This window comes from Populus euphratica, unplaced genomic scaffold (assembly GCF_000495115.2).
Source record: "Populus euphratica unplaced genomic scaffold, PopEup_1.0 scaffold93.1, whole genome shotgun sequence".
In the NCBI taxonomy this organism is placed as follows: Eukaryota; Viridiplantae; Streptophyta; class Magnoliopsida; order Malpighiales; family Salicaceae; genus Populus; species Populus euphratica.
Genome location: NW_011499873.1, coordinates 803,414 through 823,992, shown reverse-complemented (window position 1 = coordinate 823,992; position 20,579 = coordinate 803,414). Strand labels below are relative to the sequence as shown.

At 36.6% G+C, this 20,579-nt stretch overlaps 3 protein-coding genes and 1 pseudogene across 7 annotated transcripts in view; 2 read left to right on the top strand and 2 right to left on the bottom strand.

The window, feature by feature from the left end:
• Nucleotides 1-3,249, top strand: part of LOC105127781 (ubiquitin carboxyl-terminal hydrolase 26-like) — an 8,764-nt pseudogene extending 5,515 nt beyond the window's left edge.
• An 822-nt stretch (nucleotides 3,250-4,071) lies between these two features.
• Nucleotides 4,072-4,995, bottom strand: LOC105127779 (guanine nucleotide-binding protein subunit gamma 2-like). 2 transcript variants are annotated; one of them, XM_011029199.1, is made up of 4 exons: nucleotides 4,680-4,995; nucleotides 4,545-4,597; nucleotides 4,439-4,449; nucleotides 4,072-4,293 (listed from the first exon to the last, which is right to left on the bottom strand). In XM_011029199.1, the coding sequence occupies exons 1-4, from the start codon at nucleotides 4,845-4,847 to the stop codon at nucleotides 4,277-4,279; spliced, it is 249 nt and encodes an 82-aa protein (XP_011027501.1). In that variant the 5' UTR covers nucleotides 4,848-4,995; the 3' UTR covers nucleotides 4,072-4,276. The 2 variants fall into 2 exon arrangements, with proteins under 2 accessions (XP_011027501.1, XP_011027500.1); XM_011029198.1 differs by having other exon boundaries at nucleotides 4,405-4,449; nucleotides 4,680-4,992.
• Nucleotides 4,996-7,117: 2,122 nt separating this feature from the next.
• Nucleotides 7,118-10,790, top strand: LOC105127777 (aspartic proteinase Asp1-like). 4 transcript variants are annotated; one of them, XM_011029193.1, is made up of 9 exons: nucleotides 7,122-7,860; nucleotides 8,499-8,616; nucleotides 8,708-8,934; nucleotides 9,136-9,369; nucleotides 9,478-9,616; nucleotides 9,719-9,913; nucleotides 10,009-10,081; nucleotides 10,362-10,449; nucleotides 10,540-10,790. In XM_011029193.1, the coding sequence occupies exons 1-9, from the start codon at nucleotides 7,664-7,666 to the stop codon at nucleotides 10,658-10,660; spliced, it is 1,392 nt and encodes a 463-aa protein (XP_011027495.1). In that variant the 5' UTR covers nucleotides 7,122-7,663; the 3' UTR covers nucleotides 10,661-10,790. The 4 variants fall into 4 exon arrangements, with proteins under 4 accessions (XP_011027497.1, XP_011027498.1, XP_011027496.1 ...); XM_011029195.1 differs by lacking the exon at nucleotides 10,362-10,449 and having other exon boundaries at nucleotides 7,118-7,860; nucleotides 10,540-10,789; XM_011029196.1 differs by lacking the exon at nucleotides 10,540-10,790 and having other exon boundaries at nucleotides 7,119-7,860; nucleotides 10,009-10,094; nucleotides 10,280-10,362.
• Nucleotides 10,791-12,124: 1,334 nt separating this feature from the next.
• LOC105127778 (kinesin heavy chain-like) overlaps nucleotides 12,125-20,579 on the bottom strand; it is a 10,912-nt gene continuing 2,457 nt past the window's right edge. Inside the window, 19 exon segments of the mRNA XM_011029197.1 lie at nucleotides 12,125-12,415; nucleotides 12,501-13,247; nucleotides 13,418-13,574; nucleotides 13,576-13,694; nucleotides 13,774-13,821; nucleotides 13,927-13,977; nucleotides 14,430-14,555; nucleotides 14,690-14,830; nucleotides 15,531-15,770; nucleotides 16,922-17,092; nucleotides 17,194-17,376; nucleotides 17,820-17,966; nucleotides 18,061-18,168; nucleotides 18,436-18,540; nucleotides 18,998-19,102; nucleotides 19,194-19,256; nucleotides 19,476-19,543; nucleotides 19,821-19,899; nucleotides 20,510-20,569. Of these exon segments, the coding sequence (XP_011027499.1) occupies nucleotides 12,407-12,415; nucleotides 12,501-13,247; nucleotides 13,418-13,574; nucleotides 13,576-13,694; nucleotides 13,774-13,821; nucleotides 13,927-13,977; nucleotides 14,430-14,555; nucleotides 14,690-14,830; nucleotides 15,531-15,770; nucleotides 16,922-17,092; nucleotides 17,194-17,376; nucleotides 17,820-17,966; nucleotides 18,061-18,168; nucleotides 18,436-18,540; nucleotides 18,998-19,102; nucleotides 19,194-19,256; nucleotides 19,476-19,543; nucleotides 19,821-19,899; nucleotides 20,510-20,569 (2,727 nt within the window). The 3' untranslated portion in view covers nucleotides 12,125-12,406.

Here is a 20,579-nt window from a genome sequence, read left to right as displayed (position 1 = left end):
AACTGGAAAGAGTGTTCCCCTGTCTTTGAACTGCACATATTACCTGATGCCTTCTTCATGGCTCACAAAATGGAGAAACTACACGAGTGCAAGTGGCAAGAATACTTCATCAGTGGAACCTGAAGTTCTTGATCCTGTTATTGATGTACTGAAATGTGAACAGGTAAGTTTCCAGTAGCCAAATCATGAAAAGTTGGCTACTGGAAAGAGTATCACTTTTTAAACACAATTTTTTTGGTAAGGGTCAATATGGTTAAAGTTACTTTATAACTTGTGGAGTGAACAAAGGGTAATTATACCATTGGAATTAGGATCAGTATGTACATCAACCTACTCTTTTTCTAGCCTGTTTTTTAACTTAACTTGCAAGGAGACTTATTTGCTGTTCTACTCATGTCCCCCCTCCTTTATTTTCAGCATTCCCGACTCCTAGAAAGGCCTCCTTACCTGATGAACAACCATGGCATGCTTATACAGAAGAGTTATTCTGTAAGTATTACAAGTACAAAACTCATATTGATGGCGTATGTGAGCCAGTATTTGCAAGAAACATTTGTGTGTGCAAATCTTATTGGAGTGATTAAAATGGTGCTGAAAATGAGCCACTTTCTACTTCATTTCAATCTCACTTAAAAACCTAGAAGAAGACAAAATAGAATGACATCACTAGTTTGAGTGCACTAATTTCAGATTTTTTCCTCCGACCTCCTTCCCTTGTTTTTTGGTTCTAGACAGATGCTTTAACAATCATTACAGAGAATGACTGGAACAGTTTCTGTGAAGAGTGGGGTGGCAACAAGGAGAAAGGCATAATGGCAATAATTGAGTCCAGCGATGTTGCAGAAAGTAATTTGGGTGGGTGCGGAGAAGACGTGCCCCTATGTAAAGACCATCCAAGTTCTCAAGATGAAGCAAGTAATGGCCCAGAGATTAGACAGCCTATAATTAGGACCTCTCCAGAGGTGATAAGAATTCTACCTAATTTTTGTTATGTACTGTGTTAACCACTGTTCTCTGCTAGCTAGTACAAGACCTTCAATTTTTCGTCCTTAATTCTTTTTTATTTTTTGGAGGCTTCTGCCTAGTCATAAACTCTTCTCCCTATAATCTGGTTCTAATTTCAGACCCAAGACCTCCCTCTTATCAGGAGGGGAAATGGCCACTGGGATTTGACTTCCCTTGTCTCTAATGCTGATATGGCATTGATGATTCTGCTAGATTTGTGAGGATTGCATTGGTGAACGAAGAAGTCAGGAGTTGGCAAAGAAGCTGAATTACTTCAATGAGGACATAAGTGTATCTCTTGTGCGTGGTAAGGAAGTTCCAAGATCGATTTTAGAAGCTTCTTCAGCCACTTCTGATACAGATCGGCGGGCCTCCAAGCGATCTCGGAAGACCAGCTATGGGACTTCAGTAAATCTAAAAGTTTCTGGTTCCACATCATTATACCGGTTAAAAATGATGATATGGGAATCGCTTGGGGTATGCTACAGTGAGCAGATAACTTGATAAATATTTAGAACTTGATCATCAAAACATATTGGATGCCATTTTCAGTCGTACATGCATCAAAGATTTTAAGCAGTAAGGTTTGGAATGTTTTCATAATTTGAACTAATGTTGCTTCCATGGAATTCATAAATGTATTTTAGGAAAGTTATATTCTTTCCAAAACTGACAAATGAAGTTTTCTTACTCAAAAGAGAAGCTTTGGCATTGGATAAAATTTGAAATATTAGAAGTCAGATATTGGTTGAAAATTAGTATATAGGTTGCATGAAATGACACACATGCCACCCAGAAAATCTGGATAATTGTGATACCTAAATAATTTTGCACGTCTTCACATATTGTGATGTCTAGATGAAATGGATATCTAGTATTTGGTTTCTGATCTGCTACCAGTGGTTGAGTTAGGCGAATATGTTGTATCCTTTGGCTCTCCAACAATAATCTTTTTATCTTCACTTGATTAACCTCTTTAATGTCATAGCTGTAGAAACGTAGATATAGTGTCTGTGCTTATGTGTATCAGTTAACCTAGGAAATACTGCAGGTGGTTAAGGAGAACCAGATACTTCACAAAGGTTCGGTGATTATTGATCAGGAAAGTGCTACGCTTGCAGACTTGAGTATATTTCCTGGTGACAAGCTATGGGTGCAAGATTCTGAAATCCACGAGCATAGAGATATTGCTGGTAATTTGAGTCGTAATACTATAACTACCTTAAAATCAATGGTTATTTTATTTGAATGATAGTCTCCTCTTATTTAAGGAAAGCTTATTTCCTAACACAACTTGTATGCTTAAGCCGTAATGTCACATATTATATAACAATGGAAATTACAATAACAGCCTGAAGTTCAAAATGGCTGACTGATTATGTGGTCTTTATTAACAGGTTTTGTGCTTCAGATTATCAATATGATTATGATATAACATGATTGTCCAGTGTTTTAGATGGGATAGTTTATGTTTAAATATTTGTTGAGATGTTCACAGATGAGATTGCTGACCAGAAAGCAAATGCACAAGATGCCGAGAAAGGGTTTCGGGGAACACTTTTGACTACAACTACTGCATCCCCAGTTGTTTAAGATGCATGCTTTGATAGTTGTCTCCATGACACATTAAATTCTTTAGGATCAATATTCTGGAAGGAAGACCTGAATGTTTGACTTGCATAGTTGAGGTAAGGCATCATTTCAAACGTGTGCATGTGCCTCTACTGAATATTATTCCTGTAACCCTGGCTTCTGAATGCTGGCATCTTTATATTTTACCTTTTTTGGTCAGAACCAGTGGCTGGCCTTGGTTGATTTTGGCTCCCAGCATTTTGACGTTGAAGGACTGGTTCAATACATAATTTTAGAACTCTCCAAGCACTTTGGAACATTTATACCAAGAGATGAAGTGGCCCTTTTTGGTACTGTTGGCTGATGTCTGTGAAGGAAATGAACATAGTGACTTTTTTATCGTTTCCCTCTTGCAGACTGGCTGAACTTGGTGGATTTTGGCAATTGTAGATCCAACGAAACATGCTGTATCTTTCTGTAGTTAGAGATGAATTAAACAACACAGCACCACTGGCCGACACTTGGAAAGTCGATGTAACTTTTGTTGTAGATCTGCTGTGCAAAATGTCTTGAAAGCTTTGTCCCATGAATGCTGGATTTCAGTCATGTTACGGATGATCTTTCCCAGCCATTGTTCTTTGGTCTAAATGGGAAAACAGCATCCCTTTATTGCATCAGATTGCAAACAGTCTGTCGAAACTTGTGAAAAGCCTGGTTCTCATGCTGTCATGCTTGCTCATCGAATGTTGGGGCATTAGGCCATACATTTGATGGACTGAAAGCTATATGGCATGTGAACCTACGACAACCGAACTGTGCACGCGTCGTCATTGAGCTCCTGGACCTCTAAGTAACACGTACCAATTTTCTGCAATCTTGGGCTTGTCTTGGTGAGATGTGCTACGAATTGCAATCCGGTGGCTGTTTTCAGACAGTTAAAGGACGGTAGGTTGAGGAACCAACAAATTCTTCAATGTCTAGGATCGTGTCAGCCTATTTTACTTGTTTATTGTTTCCTGTTGATTGTTCTTCTTTGCCGCCTGATCCTGGAGCCAGATTGTGATAGTGTTTACTTTTCGGGTTTTGACTTTTGATGCTTGATAAACCAGAAACCGTTCAAACTCGATTTGGCTTGAGATGGCTTGTTTAGAGCACAGTGATTATTGAAGTGAAAATCTTCTACATGTCTTGACGTTACTATTTCATAGCTATAAATAAGCACAAAAAAAAAAAAAATTCGAGAGACCATAAAATAAGCCCCCACGATAGACCACAAAAAAAATGGGATAAATGAGTGAACTGGACTCGTCCCAAAAGATTTACAATCTAAAAATTGGGGATGATGATGAATGGGTCGCTAATTTGCTCTGCTCGGATGTACTAAATGCATTTTGCAGGGAGGGAGGTTGACCTGATATATTCTTTATTTATTGATTTGAAGATCAATAAATGTGGGTGCCGTCTCAACTGCACTGCACAGCCACAGCTTTCATATTTTTGGGTAAAATTGATATCCATTTTCTTCAAAATAAAATAGAAAGTTTCTCGTTGTTAAACTTTTATGCATTAAACATCATTATTTAGTACACCTTAGAAATGATGGGCGTGGTAACAAACACTCATGATGGATAGAAAACTATTTAGATCCACCGTCTTCGCGAGTTCTGGTTTCCTTTGAACCACCGATCCCAGCCAGCGTTTACCGGACCCTGAGTCCTGTAATAAATAAGAAAATAATCAACTATCATCACACCAGCAAGTGAACGTTGATGATGATAATACACGGAGGCAGTGACAATAATAATGACAAAATATATATGTTCTTACGACGGAAGTAGCGGGTCAGGAATCGATTCAACACCTGATACTAGTCTGCAGAGCAAGTAATAAAAAGTTAATTGAAAAAACTCAAAAATGAGCATGGGCTTGAGATGGGACATAATTATTTTTCTCTAGCTGTTGCTTACTCTTTGCAAACAATCGATGATTCACCGAATGTATCAAGTTGGTCCAGCTCCTCCTGCATATTTAGTTATTGCATAATACTCGGAGTTTAGTTTGTTGCTGCTTTTACTTGAACTGCAGAATACATGAAAGCTAACCTGTATGGAATTGATTTGACTCTGAAGTTGGTTGATTGCAGCTACCATTCTATGCTTACTGAGGAAACTGTTGGGCCCTGTTCTTGGAAGAAAACTTGGTGTTTCTGCTGCCACTGACTCGTCCCTTTTTGGTTCTTCAAGTGATGACACCGCTTGTCGCTCGTCCATTTCTATTGAATCTGATTCCACGGTTTCCAAGACAGCCAGGTGTTTATGGAAAACAGGGAACGAGAGGAGAGAAGTGGAGCAGGTAGCTGGTAGACATGATTAAAGGAGAGTGGACCAAGTATATAGAAAAACCTCCACAGGGATAGAAAGTACACTGGCTTATAATCAAACAATTAAGGGAACGTCTTGCAGTTTTTTGAATTTTTTTATTTTAATTGCTTATTTTATATATATATTTAAAAATAAAATTTAAAAAATAAAGAAATATTATTTTAATATATTAAAAAAACACTTTTAAAATCAGGAAACAGTTGAGTCAAAAAGTTGAATGGAAATCGTGTGACGTAGATACTGAACACTGTTCACAAACAGATACACTCATACACAGATCAAATGAAGGCACCGCAGCGACCAGCTCGTGTCATTACTTGTTACTTAGAGTTCATCGTCATTAATTAACTAGGCCTCACTGACATCAGAAAAAATTTAATAATCTCTTTACCGATGTTGACTGTCCTCAGTTCATCCTTTTATTCTACTTTACCAAAACTAATTAGCAGGTGGGAATGCGAACCACTCTTATTTGTTTTGCATGATACCTCAATAATTTATGTGAAAGGTGTGATTATGGTTTGTTTTTAATTTTTTTTATTTAAAAATATATTAAAATAAAATTTTTTATTTTTTTAAATTATTCTTAATATTAACACAACTTTATAATATCAAAATATCAAAATAAAATAATTTGAAAAAAATAATAGAATTTAATTTTTTTCGCTTTTAAAACAAACACTGCGAAGGATAGAAAAAATCCCGTCTATTCAATTTTAACTGGAGAACAGCTGTTTTTTTTAATTTTTTTTTTGTTTTTAAGGAGAATAACTTGTCTTTGATACACGAAATGCAAGAAAAGGGCTACGGCCCTTTTCAAATGGGCCTGTACGGGCCTCAGTGTAGCCTTCCACCTTTTTAGGATTCAAGTCCTTTTAAAACCAGGAATGCAGGCTACGGAGAGGAATCGCTTTGAATTTTTGAAGAAGGTGGTGGTTGGCAAAATTAATCGCGTTAAAATGTCGGCAAAATTAAAATATAAGGACTTGGATTGAACTTGTTCGTCATAAATGACATATCCGTCACTCTAGTCCAACACACACATAATTGAATATTCCAAATTCCAGCAAAAACCATCCAAGGTTAATAATGTCAATATAGGTTTTGATTTTTGACATGGTCAACCAGTTTAGGAGCTATCCCAGCTAGTTCCTGGTGCATGAATAAAAAATAATTAAATAAGTAAAATAAAGCCATGGTCCCATAAGTTTTGGAAATTAATCTGACCAGCCCCTTTCTTCAATTTTGATCACTCTAGAACTTCTAATTTAACGGCTGTTTGAAAATTTAATAGAGATTATTTTTAAAATGCTTCTTGTTTGAAATAATTTTTTATTTTTAAGATTTATTTTTTATATCAATATATTAAAATGATTTAAAAATATTAAAATATTTCATTTTATTTTTAAATATAGAAAAACTACATCTTGACTACGCTAACAAACACCACAAGTTATTAGTAATAAATATTCACGCAAAAAAAATCAACCATTTGGATTGTTTACGTGTAATACAGTGAATCTGAAAACTGAATAAAAGATTAGAAAGAAGAACCAGCATGAAAATTAAATTTGAAAAAAAAAAACTAAGAACCTAAAAAACCTTATTCCAAACGCACAAAAATATTCAAACTTTCAACGCTATTAAACCTATTATAAAAAAGGAAAAAAAATAAACCAGAAGCGTGTGTGGCACAAAATCAAAGTAACAAGGAATAAATCCATGGGATAACATAAAAAAATGAGCGTCTAGGCACTAGATTTTCCCCACTACAACCAAAACAAAGATGTCAAATACAGTATCAGAAGAAGAACGATGTCATCGATTAAATTAAAAATTTATTTATTTTTGTATTTAAAAAATATTTTTAAGAAAATTAAATTTGCTTATATTTTTCACTGCTTCAAATTATTTTCTAGCAATTTTATGTTTTATATACTGATATTAAAAATAAAATTTAAAAAATAATAAAATTATTATAATATATTTTTAAATAAAAAACTTTAAAAAACAACTATTCTACCGTCCATTACCACTGTAGAGACCGCTGAATCGGTACAGACCGAGGGTATCAAAATTAATTTCTTAATGACCCTCTCATTTATTATATTGTCTCCTACACGCTTTTTATCCTAGGAAGAGAGCCACTCTTGACTCCTTCAACCCCCCCACAGTACGGAGACAATTATGCCCTTTGAAAACAACATTTGAATGAAATCCTCATGGGTAGTCTCGACCTTTCCTGCTTCAAATAACCACGCGTTCTAGACGCTGCTTTGTTCTCTCCCCGTGAAATTTCCTTGTATGAAAAATCCTATACCACCTGCGTCTCCCTTTCCCTCTCTCTACTTGTAAAAAACTCAAAAGAAAGGAGAAGGAGATTCCAGCTGAAGTTGCTCAGATTCAATATTGTTTATTTCCAGCCCCTATTCCCTGAACCCTATAATATCAGGGAAAAAACCAGAGAGAAAACGCTGCACCCAGTTTTGATTTTTATTTCCTTTTCAACTCTCCCTGTAGTACACGTGGAGAGAAGCCACATCTATTAAAGCCAACGCTCATGTCTCCGTTCAGACAAAAAGCCAAGTAGATTTCACTTCTTGAGTTTCCAACTTCTTTCCTTCCTTCTTTTTCCCTTTTCAAGTCAAAAGCCGTAACAATCCCCTTTTTGCTCACAACATAATCGACTGTAAAGACTCGGAAAGATGGAAAAGAAAAGCAAAAGAATCGTATCATTGGTGACGATGATGCTCTTGTTCTTTATAGTAATGGCTGCTAATTTTCGAGGTTGCTTCTCTGCTGCCAGTCAAACACCCATTAAAGGAAAGCCAACCACGCCTGCTAATGATCGAGTTGGCTCCTCTGTTTTCTTTCGTGTCACCGGAAATGTCTATCCTACTGGGTGCGTATTTTCTTGATTCTTTGCAAAAATGAAATGAAAATATTGGATTCGTGTGTCTCATGGTACTATCTTTTAATAGTCTGTTTTATTAGAATATTGGATTCATATACTATCTTTTTTGTTGGTTTGGTGGAGAATTGCTTGGCCATTCATCAACTCTGAATTCCATTGCCTCTTGGATAATTCCATGATCATTTGTTTTCGTTTTCGTTTTCGTTTATTTATTCCGGGCACCACTGTCTCTGTAACTCTTATTTTATTTGCTTAATTGACTTCTACAACGGAGTCTGGTTCTTTCTCCTGTTTGCGGGATGTGTTGCTGTTTTTGAAAGATTCTTTTGACTTTTCAAATCACATTCTCCCGACTCAATTCCACCGCATGGATTCTTCTAGGAACCACTGGAACGACCCGTTTGTAGTCCCGCGTGGTTTCTTTAGCATTTCTTGAGATTATCTCTCCTCTCTAGGGAATGTTGACTTGGACCCTCTCTCATAAATCAATTCTATATCAGGTGTCTTTATTTTTTTGGAAAATAATTCTATATTAAATTGCTTATAATTGAGATTTCAAGTTTGTAACTTGACTTTTAAAGATTTCTTTGAAGTGGAATAATAACGAATCTTCTTGTAATTTGCAGGCACTACTCTGTGATTCTGAACATAGGCAACCCACCAAAGGCTTTTGACTTGGATATTGATACTGGTAGTGATCTCACCTGGGTTCAATGTGATGCTCCTTGCAAAGGTTGCACTAAGGTAAGCGTGTCCTTGTACAGAAGACAAAACCACCAATGTAACAGTCTTAAAATGACCTGGCACTGTGTCTAATATGCATTCTAATGTGCAGCCTCTTGATAAACTTTACAAGCCAAAGAACAATCGTGTGCCTTGTGCAAGTTCCTTGTGCCAGGCCATCAGCACAGGACAAAACTACAATTGCGACATCCCAACTGAGCAGTGTGACTATGAAGTCCAGTATGCTGATCTTGGTTCATCTCTTGGCGTGCTGCTGTCGGACTACTTCCCGCTACGATTGAACAACGGCTCTCTTCTCCAACCTAGAATCGCCTTTGGGTGGGTTTCATGCATTCCATCCCAGTTGACGCACCCTTCGACATTTTTTTTCTATGCTTGATGAGTACACAACTAAGCTTAAAAGAAACTGTACTTTTATTCTGTTAGCTACTGTAAAATCTGGTGGCATGTACCAACTTATATGATTTTGTAAAAGCTCGAGCATGGATCACCATCTTGAAATACGTTGCAATCATGCAGGTGTGGATATGATCAAAAATATCTCGGCCCACACTCACCGCCTGACACAGCTGGGATTCTTGGCCTTGGCAGAGGGAAAGCAAGCATTCTTTCGCAGCTACGAAACCTGGGTATCACGCAAAATGTGGTCGGCCACTGTTTCAGTAGGGTAACAGGTGGCTTTTTATTCTTTGGAGATCACCATTTTCCGCCTTCGGGAATCACTTGGACTCCAATGCGACGCAGTTCCTCAGAGTAGAGTGCTCTAGCTCTGTTTTTAACCTTCTTTAGACCATTGCTCTCAGCTTTAGTTTCGCTCGGTTACTTCAATTAAATGCACTAATTCCTTTTATTTTCATCCAGCACACTATACTCGTCAGGACCAGCAGAACTACTTTTTGGGGGAAAGCCCACTGGCATCAAGGGACTACAGCTGATTTTTGACAGCGGGAGCTCCTATACGTACTTCAGTGCTCAAGTTTACCAGAGTATACTTAATCTGGTGAGATATGCTTGATTTTTTATATCAGGAAGATAACATTGAATGAGATAAAGAAACACACATTAAAATATTTTGTTACACGAATCATTAACTTTGTCTCAGGTGAGGAAGGATCTTAGTGGAAAGCCATTAAGAGATGCACCGGAGGAGAAGGCACTTGCAGTGTGCTGGAAAACTGCTAAACCGATCAAATCTATTCTTGACATCAAGAGTTTTTTCAAGCCCTTAACCATAAACTTTATAAAAGCAAAGAATGTGCAGCTGCAGTTGGCACCTGAGGACTACCTCATTATCACTGTAAGCACCTCAAAAAACCTTTCACAAGTTCCCTGCACTTAGCAACCATACATTTAGACATCAGCAAGCATATTAATAACCTCTCCTCATTTCAGAAAGATGGGAATGTGTGCTTAGGGATTCTGAACGGCGGTGAGCAAGGCCTGGGAAACCTCAATGTGATAGGAGGTGAGAGATTATTTTCAGTTATTTTTTAAAATATTCTTTACTTCAAAATATATTAAAATGATATTTTTTTATTTTTTTTAAATAATTTTTTATATTATTACATCAAAATGATATGAAAACATCAAAAAAATTACTAATTAAAACAAAGAAAAATTTAAAAAATTTTAAAAATACTTTTAAAACATAAAAATAAATAGCAACATGACAATGGACGTATCTAATAAAACCTTTTATATATCCTAATCGTATAAATCTGATTCCTCTGTTCCGTGCTATCCAGACATTTTTATGCAAGACAGGGTGGTGGTTTATGACAATGAGAGACAGCAGATTGGATGGTTCCCAACAAATTGCAATAGACTTCCCAAGTCCTGAACCATTCTCTAGTAATATCTTCATTTTATATGCTTAATCTTGGAACTCTCACCATGATTATCTTCCTCCTGTTTATTTAACAGCGTGGATCGTGAATATAATGAAGGTTTTTTCCAGCCTTATGCGGCCTACTTTGGTATCCTAGAGGAGCGTTGTCCTGCAACCTATGCTTCTGAGAAGACCAAACTTTTCACCAAAAAATAGAAGGCAAAAATAACTTAATGTCATTAGACATTGATACAGACAACAGAGCTTTTGATATTCAGTGACGTTTAGCATAGATGATGTAAATGGGTCTGTCCCACATAAATATACGAGTCCTTGTTCAATTTCTGCTGCAAGTTAGCTACTGATTAAATACAAAAAAAAAAAAAAAAAGCCATCTGCCATCCCCATAACCGTAGCTTCTACAAGGAGTTAACTATGAGAGTTGACAAATTGATTTAGTTACTGTTTCGATGACTGTACAAATAAGATTACACCTGCAAAAAACCAACATGGATCTGCATGAGCTGAAATTTGGAGCAGAAAATGTGTTTTGGGGTTCATATGGCCACATCAAGAAATGCATATGGACCCGTTGTCTGTATCCCACTTCACCTATTCCGTTTTTATTTATCCCCCCAAATTTTCGGGTCGAGGGAAGGGTATAGGTGCGTTAATTGTGCTGCGTGGTGAGGTTGTATCTTTGGGTTTATTATCTGTAACCTAAATGTGATACGGGCTTAGATTATTAGTACATTGGTGTGACCATTATGGCGTGGATGAAGAGTTGCGTTTATATCCCTCTGAAAGCATATAATCTATCAAAGGTTTGAGCAATTTTACATGTTCTTGGTTATCACAGGAACTTTATTGATGGTGAATCAAGGAGAAGTCTGATTCAAAGAAATGTAAATATCCTGACAGGTGTGGCCAAAAATAACGATGCAACAAGAGGCCAATCGCAAAACATCAACACAAATTGTAAATAGAGATCGATAGCCCTAGATTATGGATTTTACAAAATGTTATGTTGCCAAGAGCAGATTATCAAAACCCTAAGCTTGAATCTTCATAAATTTAGGCTGTGCATAAAAAATGCCATAGTATTGTAAATATAGAAATGATATGATTTTAAATTTACACTGGAACAAGTGGTTAGCTAGAACACATCAAAGCAGACACTTCTTTGGAGTAGAAAAAATTAGGGTCAGGACTAACCTAGGTCAGCAGCTCTGATGGCCATAAGTTGGATTTAGTATGCTATCACGCACGCTTTGCACACTGCATGGTAAAGCAACTATCAGAGATGATCGATATGAATCCCAAAAATAAGCGCTAGTCAATGTACTCAGACACCTTGCATAATCAAACTCCAAATACTTAACATGAATACATTTGTTTTTAATGCAAATACCATCATGTTGAAAGGCGAAAATACAAGTTAACAAAGCAGCAAAAGAAAGCACATCCAGTAACCTCATTTAAAAGAGCGAGAATAAAAGAATGTCACCTTTGCATGGCAGATTTTAGTTATGGCTTCGACATGAAAATTCTGTAGATCTTCAAGAGCTGTGACATCCAGACCATCTATGTCTTCAACCTAATAAAAAATTTGAATTGATTAATTGTAGTCGGTAGCTTCAATCTGTCTGTATAAAAATTAATTCTAGAGAGATCATTTGATTTGAGACAAATGCCAGGATTTTGAATATCAAAATCCTATGACATGCTTAATTCTTAAGCAGTTCAACAATGAAACTGGAATCAAAATAAATTGGAATGTTGGACCCCACGATGTTCTAATTGCTAAAATTTATGCCATTGAGCTTGTGATGAACTCTAAACAGAGAACATTTATTGTTTTGGTGATCTAGGGCACTCGATCAAACTGTTGTGTGCTCTGATCATCTCTTCATGCATGCACTCTTACACAAACAGTAGCAATTCAGTTAACATCTAGCCAAGTTAGAATACCTGAAAATCATCCCGGCAAAATTTATCCAGGTGCAGTAAAGGGGAACTTGTCATGCAATTTCAGTTTGGTCAAGAAAATAAATACCTTCAATCTTGAAATAATGCCTTCTAGCTGTTTGCATTTTCTTCTCTCTTTCTGATAGCTTACTTTCAACTCTTCTAATGTCTTCATCCCATCAATGTTTTCAAAGGTTTCATCTTTGGATATTCTAGAAGAATGACCATTAGATAGCAGAAATCCACTTTTAAGACCTGCTCCAAAAGTGGTAGATGTGTAGACCCCTTCAGATGGCATGTCCTCAGCATTAACACCAGACTTTCTCATCTTTGCAACCAGCACCCACATATTGGCAAGCTCGTTTTCCAAATCTTCTTCATGATGTTTTGCTTCATCAAGTTGTTTCCGTAGCTCACCTTCTACCTTGTTTCTCTCAGAAAGTGCCATTTCCAATGAAGCTTCTCTTTGGTATCTTTCATTTAGTTCCTTCTGCAACTCCCCAACCAAAAGACTATCCTCAGTTTTTCTAAAGCGTCCATCAGGTAGAGAACCATTGGAGTTACTTTGTTTAAAATCATATGAAATGGACCTCTGACAGCAGTTAGATCTGCATTGTGTCTCTTTTGCAGCAGCCAGATCACCAGACAGCTTCGCATTTTCATAAGACAGCTTGGTTACTTCTTCAGCCAAATTTCGCAGCTCAACTGCAGCAGCAGCCGCCAATTCTTTTGCATACGATGCTTCCTCTGCCAGTTTTTGGCTTTGAATTTCAAGTCCATCCTTTTCTTCAATCAGCTTCACCTTCTCTTGCTTCAGATTCTCTATCTCAGAAGCCTACAAATACATAAACAGAGCCCATCACTCAAACCATTAAAACCACCAGAGAAAAAATCAGGAAAAAAATAGGCGCCTGTCAATTAGTAGATCCATGAAGATAACATAAAGACAAAAAAACAATTTAGCACCTAAAAAGAAAGTGCCAAAAAATTAAAAGATAAACTAACCTGTATAAGAACTTGAGAATTCAATAAACTAGTGTCATTGCACTCTTTGGGGTCATCTTGGGAAAATATTTGATTCAAACTCATGACACTTTTTGGTGTGTTTTCATCAGCATAAATTTCTTCAAATGACCAAATCTCGTTCCTCCCTTCTTTGCTCTTTCTGTGTGGTAGACTCAGATTCAGCAATTCTCTGTTTGCTGGAGCTTTTTTCTGATAATGAATTTAGCTGTTGCCGCAGCAGAAGAATTGTCTCCTGCATCTCAGTGTTCTCTGATATCTGTTACAGCAACCATGTATCATAAAAAACTTCACATTTTAGAGCAAAGATAAAGTGATTATACAGCTCTAGCATGTACCTTAATCTGCAGTTGCTCCTGAAGTATCCTATTGTCTGCTGACTTAATCTTGAATACTCATCCCAAAACAAAGAAACCAAGTTAGTAAAAAATCCTGCCATTTGATGCTGAAAAAACTATCCTTGCAGCTAGACAGCAAGTACTATAACAAACCTCAAGTTCAAATGTTTTTTCATTGAGCTGAGTAGTGAGCTTGGATAAAGCCTGCAAGACAGAGAAGGAAACAAATTAGAGGCCAAAGGTTACTGAAAGTCACTAGTTTGTCCTGTAATGTTAACTAGCCAAAAAAATACAAAGAATTCTAATTTGTTGAATTCTGACAATTCAAAATAAAAATTATTTCACCACTTCACTTAAATGCAATTCATTATTTGATTTGAAAGATAGCCACAAACAACAGATAGAGAATTTCAGAATAGTGAACTGGTGCCGTCAGGTACCAGTGTCTCAATAGCTGTTCTTTAGAACATCACTTTTATTTCTCACTTCTAGAGCCACCAAAAAAACTTTAATGGGATTCATTTGACTGTATATTTTAAAATAACACTCCTTGGCTCTCTCTCAAATCTGCTCATTTGACTCCGTTAATTCTTGCAGTTCACTATTTTTCCCCGGTTCTTCAAATCTGCTAAGCCTGTCACATCACATGGAGTTACCTTTGGCATTTCAATGCTGGTTGATGTGTTTGACGTCATCTCAACTGATTCAATCATGCGTCGCTCTAGAACATGCATCTGATGCTTCTTTTCACTAATTTCAGCTTTCAACTTTTGCATTTGTTCCTATGTCAAACAATATGGCCATTAAAATAAAACCATAATAAAAACAAATTTTCAGTTCCTTGTCAAGGAAGAGACCTGAGAAATCAAATAGGTTGACATCTTATTGAAATCTAATGCACAAGGAGGATCATCACCTTCAGCTGTAAATTTTCAGGGTTGCTAGCTGCTTGCTCTGAAAGTCTCTTCAGAGAGCTAGTACACAATGCCACCTCCCCAGCTAACATTTTCACCTGCTCACGAAGAAGATCCATTTGATCCGTTATTGTGGTACCAGTCTGCATGAAAAGCATTCAAACCATTCCTGTTAACTCTTGACCTTTGCTGAAAAGCACACCTTACACTTATTCAAAGGGATTTGACAACTCAACATAACTAAGCAAACTACCTCGAATAAAAAATAAGGAAAAAATATACACCTACAACACAAATTACCAACTCCACTATAGTAATCAAGGGATCAATAGACACTTGCTGAGTTGATTACATGATGGATACTGCCAAAATGGAATGCAGTCAATTACAGAAGATGCCTATGTCCTACAACCCAAGTTAAATCGAGATGACAAACATCCATCTCAAATTTCCCAAACCACTCATGGCCCTAATTGTAATGAAGTCATGCATAGCTTTGCTTGCAAACCCCCAATGGGAAGTACGAAACAGGCTTCTTAGAAATAAAAACTTCCTGTACTCCTTGTATTATTTGTATTCTAAACCACCCTTCTTTTACCACTGAATGGTGCATGATCAAGCAATAACATGGATATCCCACCATCTATTTAAAGGCAACAGCACACTACAAAACTCACCTAATATATTATCATGAAAGCATAGCAGATATCGTTACTTGTCATAAGCAATAACAGGAAAAATGACTGACTCAGCAGTGTTACACCACAATATGATCATATATGATACTTATGAAAGAACATGGTAGTGTTAAAATATTAAGATAGCAGTTAAAGCTCGTCTCACTGGAGGCAATCGGCGTCCTCCAATAGTAGCACTAAACAGGTCGCCAGCTTGTGTTCTTTCTGGAAATGAACCAATGATTGTAGTTTCATCTCCCTTCCTACCGATAGATTTTCTCTTTCCATCTTTTATATCATTGAATGTGACCCTATTTTGTGACAATTTGGAATGGGAGGCAGGTGATCCACCAGCAGAGCTCTCACTATCTGTACTAGGTGACAACCCTACTGAATTCTCTGGCTTCTGCAAGGGAAATCATTAAGAAGTTTTATCAAGTTAACTGCAACTAACAGGAGGTTTAGCACAACAGATCCAAACATCAATGCAAAATGTACACTCTCTAGAATAATTGAGTAATAAAGTATATAAAGAGCATCATCCTTATTTAGGATATGATCAGCCAAAAAAATTTTTTGTTCAACATCAATGCAAACTGTACACTCTCTAGAATAATTGAGTAATAAAGTATATAAAGAGCATCATCCTTATTTCGGATATGATGGGCCAAAAAAATTTTTTGTTCAAAATACAAAGCTCCAAATTCACCTCATAAATCAAATGAACAGTTCATCCAGTTGTATGATAATAACTATTTCCTTTGGACACTGTTTAAAACACCAAACGAGCTATCTTCCAAACAGAGAGGTAGATAAGAGGATAAATTGTTGCAATATGAAGATCAAAAGGTTCACATTTATTAACCATCACCACTCGATTTCAAGATATCTGCTGATCTTTCTTAACTGTTTAAAGATCAGCAAACATTTTCGTAGGTTATCAGAAAGATGTGAAGCTCTTCTGACTACAGCTTTTACAAGCCAATTTAAAGGCTCTTCTAAACATGACATCTTCACTGAAAGAATTAAAAGGGATTGATTCCATAGCCCAGCCTCTCTGCAAATGGATGGGCTAAAACAATTTTCCATTTCGCAAAGTGCTGCTCCAATGTATGGCCATAGCAGCCTTGTAGTTATCAAATTCCAATAGTAAACAGTCATGGCAATATCTCAGCATCCTATCAAAGGCCTCGGATGCTTAGATCAATTAAATTGCACTATTGGGTGGAGATGCTCATACCATATACAAGAGGCCATACCTTAAATCCATAAAAAAAAAAAAAAACAATGTGGGGATTTCTCTAACAGCGTTTAAATGAAAAACAAGAAGAACGCACTAGGTGTGACTAGATGTAGCCAATGCATGTAAAATAAAAGTAAAAGGAAAAGAAAAGTAGCTTGAGGAAACTTGAAAGGAGAAACACAGTAGAGTAATAATGTATTGATGAAATTCCCTGATTATCTCTCTTTACAACCAGTATAACATCATAACAAACCAGATCCATCTCTAATTAAACATTCATGAAAAGGGTCCTCTTTTAAAGCACAAGAATGTACCTTCAGTTTAAACCAGCCAAGCATCCCCCGCCTCCTGTTTCGTTTAAAATCCTTCACCAACTCATCTAGATTAGTAATCTCATCTCTTCCTTCTACAGAAAGCTCAGAAGCATAGCTTCCAGAATCTTCTTCTGTCATGCATTCCCTTTTCCTATCCGGCAAGTATGCCAGCTGCGACAACAATAAAATCAAGAATCCATAAACCATGCCATCTTGATTGAAGATCCAGAAACCGCTTTCTTGCAAACTAAGCTTACGGGCAAATAACAAACCTCATCTTCCCCAAATGAATGCCTTCTTATATGATCAGATCTTTCAGGTAGACTTGTTTGCATGGAATTTTTTGTGGAAACTAAGATAAGCTTGGTCAATCGCTGAATTCTTCCCATTAAAGCTGCCTTGGCTTGTTCCTCCTCTTCCAATCGTGACTGTAGTTTGACCTGACCAGCTTCCAGCTTTGACCACGGGAAATTACACAACAGAACCTTTGAGTATATGAACAGAATTCACATGATAATCTATTATTTAAGTTAAGGAAAACCTGATCACATATTTAGCAACAATAAAAAATGCAGTATCATACACCATGCTACCCTGATCACATATTTAGCTCCATTCTGAGGAGACATTAATTAACATGTTCAAGTTAGAGTAGAAAAACACCAATGTCGCAAATTATCACTCGCAAAATATATATAGCCCCTTAAATTTCTCATCCATGATTTATAAAGAGATGATTACATACACTCTTTATTTAATTATCAAACTTATACAAGACCTCACAAAACGAAATATAGATTCCAAATATGGGGTGGGAGTAACTGTTGTCATCCAGAATCTTAGCAACAATTAAAATAAAAAGATTCTGATATAAAGCATAGAAGTCCATTGCAAAAACCTGAAGCTTCAAATTAACAAGATCTTCTTGGGTAGATGCAGCCATATAAGGACTCTCCATCATTCCACGCTTTAATTGATGAAGCTCTTGCTTTAAACAGGAAATTTCCTTCTGGTACTTTTTAATGAGAGATTTCTCATCCATAATCTAAAGAAAACATTTTAAGAAATGAATGAAAATTATGAAATTGCAGCCTTTTAAGTTAACCACACTTAGCATGAAAGAGAAGCTAAAAATTCACCTTATTCTGAGAAGCCTTGATTTCCACTTGCTTGCTCCTGTGAGCAAACTTAAGTGTATTGTGTGTCTCTTCACTATTGCCAGAGGCAGGTGTCACTGTGCATATGAGCTACATGCAAGTTTGAGAAGGAAATTTAGTAAAATGTAATAGCATGCTATTCCAATAACATGGAGGATAGCAACAAAACAGAAAGTGTAACAACAATCCCCTCCACCTCCCCCTCCCCAGACCCGCAAGTAGACACAAAATATTTAAAAACTTCCTCCTTCGAATAAATATGAATAAACTATTTTACACCAAACAAGTTACATTGCAGCAAGGAAAAGATGTCACTATATGAATGCTAAAAAATCTGAAGTATTATGCCGAACATACAGAGACACGTCCATGGCCACTGAGAGATGACTGCAATAAACGGGTGAGTTTTGAATCTCGATATGGAATGTGAGTTGCTTTTTCATCTGTTAATTTAGAAATAACCTGCAAGGAGAAGCAGTAATACTGTCAGGTTATATGAATTGACAATTTGGATACAGAAGGACTTAGATAAAGTTCCCTGCTCCCCAGCACTACAACACATTCTACACACGAATAGTCAAGAAACCATGTACTTCATGCCCCCAAACAAGTTTAAAATGCCTTGCCAAAGTCATTCAGATTTAGTTGTTCGTTGTCCAAACCTTTTATGGTGCCCAAATTAATTTTGGTATCCGTCCATAATTGACTACCACCAGCTCAAAATTAACCTAATCTGGCATTTTCCAGCAATCAATGAAATTTTAACCAGTGAACTAACAAATTAGCATTAACAGTCCAAACTTCTTAGCTAATTTGCACAAAACAGAAATGTGAGGCATGTTAGCAGGTTGGAATTGGTTTCAGTATAAATGTCACACAATGAAAATAAGATGTCTAATAGATAAGAGCAACATCTTACTGTGCCAAGAGTAAGTAAGCTTTTGTTTATGTATGAACCCTCCTTTCTCCTTAATCCAGTTGTTTCAGTTTTAGAACTTTCAGATCCTGCAAGATCAATTAAGTTCTGCACAGAATTTAAGTCATGTCGGGTACCCAGAAGCAGACTGTAATTAACAGAAAAATCATATTCAAATATATCTGACAAAAGAATCTACCAATTGGGACAAAGTCACATCTTCTTCCCCTTGATATTCCCCACATGGACTGCTTTCAATAGTCTGACAGATAATGATATGTTTAGTACCGCAAAATAAAATCTAGAGATAAATAAGGAGCCATCCCATTAAGGTGAAATCATTCAAACAAACTTTAAATGATAAGGTGATCAGCATGTTTAGTTTTAGAAAGTTCAACTCTAAGCTTCAAGCAGTATTGAACTGGAAGGAGGGGAGCTAGAGAATGTAAAACTTCATAATCCGAAAATAGAAAACAGATACCAGGGTGAAAATTGTGTGGCTTCGACTGCTTAGAAGATTGAAATTATTAGAACCCACATGCCTGTGCTCTGCAACAATCAGAAATAGTGTCATTAGAGAGGTGCCTAGCTGCACAACACCATATAGTTGATAAATGTATAGTAACTAGAATAATACTATAGAACAATGCAGTGCCCGTACTTCACAATGTCTAATGTAGGTGAACTAATTAAACAACCATATAAAAATACATTCCCTAAAAGAGATCAAAGGAATCACATCGAGTGGAAGTGATTATGTTTGGCAGCTAAATGTGGGTCAGTGAGTACCTAGATTTTCCAAACATGCATAACAGAAGTGAAGTACCTTCTCCAGATGCTATCAAGGAAAGAGCATGAGCAGGTGACAAAACAACTTCTACTTTGATTCCCTCGACATATGTTCCCTGATGACATGATAAAATGCACCTTAAAACAAGCTCTCGAATAATGGACAACTCAGGTTCTATTCATTGAAATTTATAGATGGCGGGGGAGTTCAAGTTTAAGTTGCTTTTTGTAATTCTTTTTGTCACTAATACAATTTTCATCAAAAAAAGCAAGTAAATATTTCAGGAAAAAGTTAAAAGGATGGCCAAATTTTGATTTTAGTTTGCGAAACACTTCAGCTATTGGCAACAACTTGATCTTGCATCTACAACTGAAAAGTGCAATTTCAAAGAAGGTTTTGCTTCCATATCAGTGAATAGAGTTGAGGTGATGGTTCAATTTCATTTGTTGCTGAATCAACAAATAACTTCCAGTAGGATGGATAATTAGACAAGAGATATGCAAGGTAGTTTCTAATTTGCATGCATGATGCTGACAGCAAAAAATAGAATTGAGAATATTGGTGCAATATCAGGCAGGAAGTAAATGGCCAGCGCTACTGCGCTCCAGGCAACCACACCATCACACACTAAGGGTTTTATCAACTTCATCAAAAGCAATATATCCCTCTTGATAAAACAGCAAGTAATCATATGGTGCAAAATTCCCAGACTTAAATGTAACCACCTGAGCATCCTCTCGTATTCTTAGATTCTGCCCCATTGGATTAAGCAAATCATTGATAACCTAGGGAAAG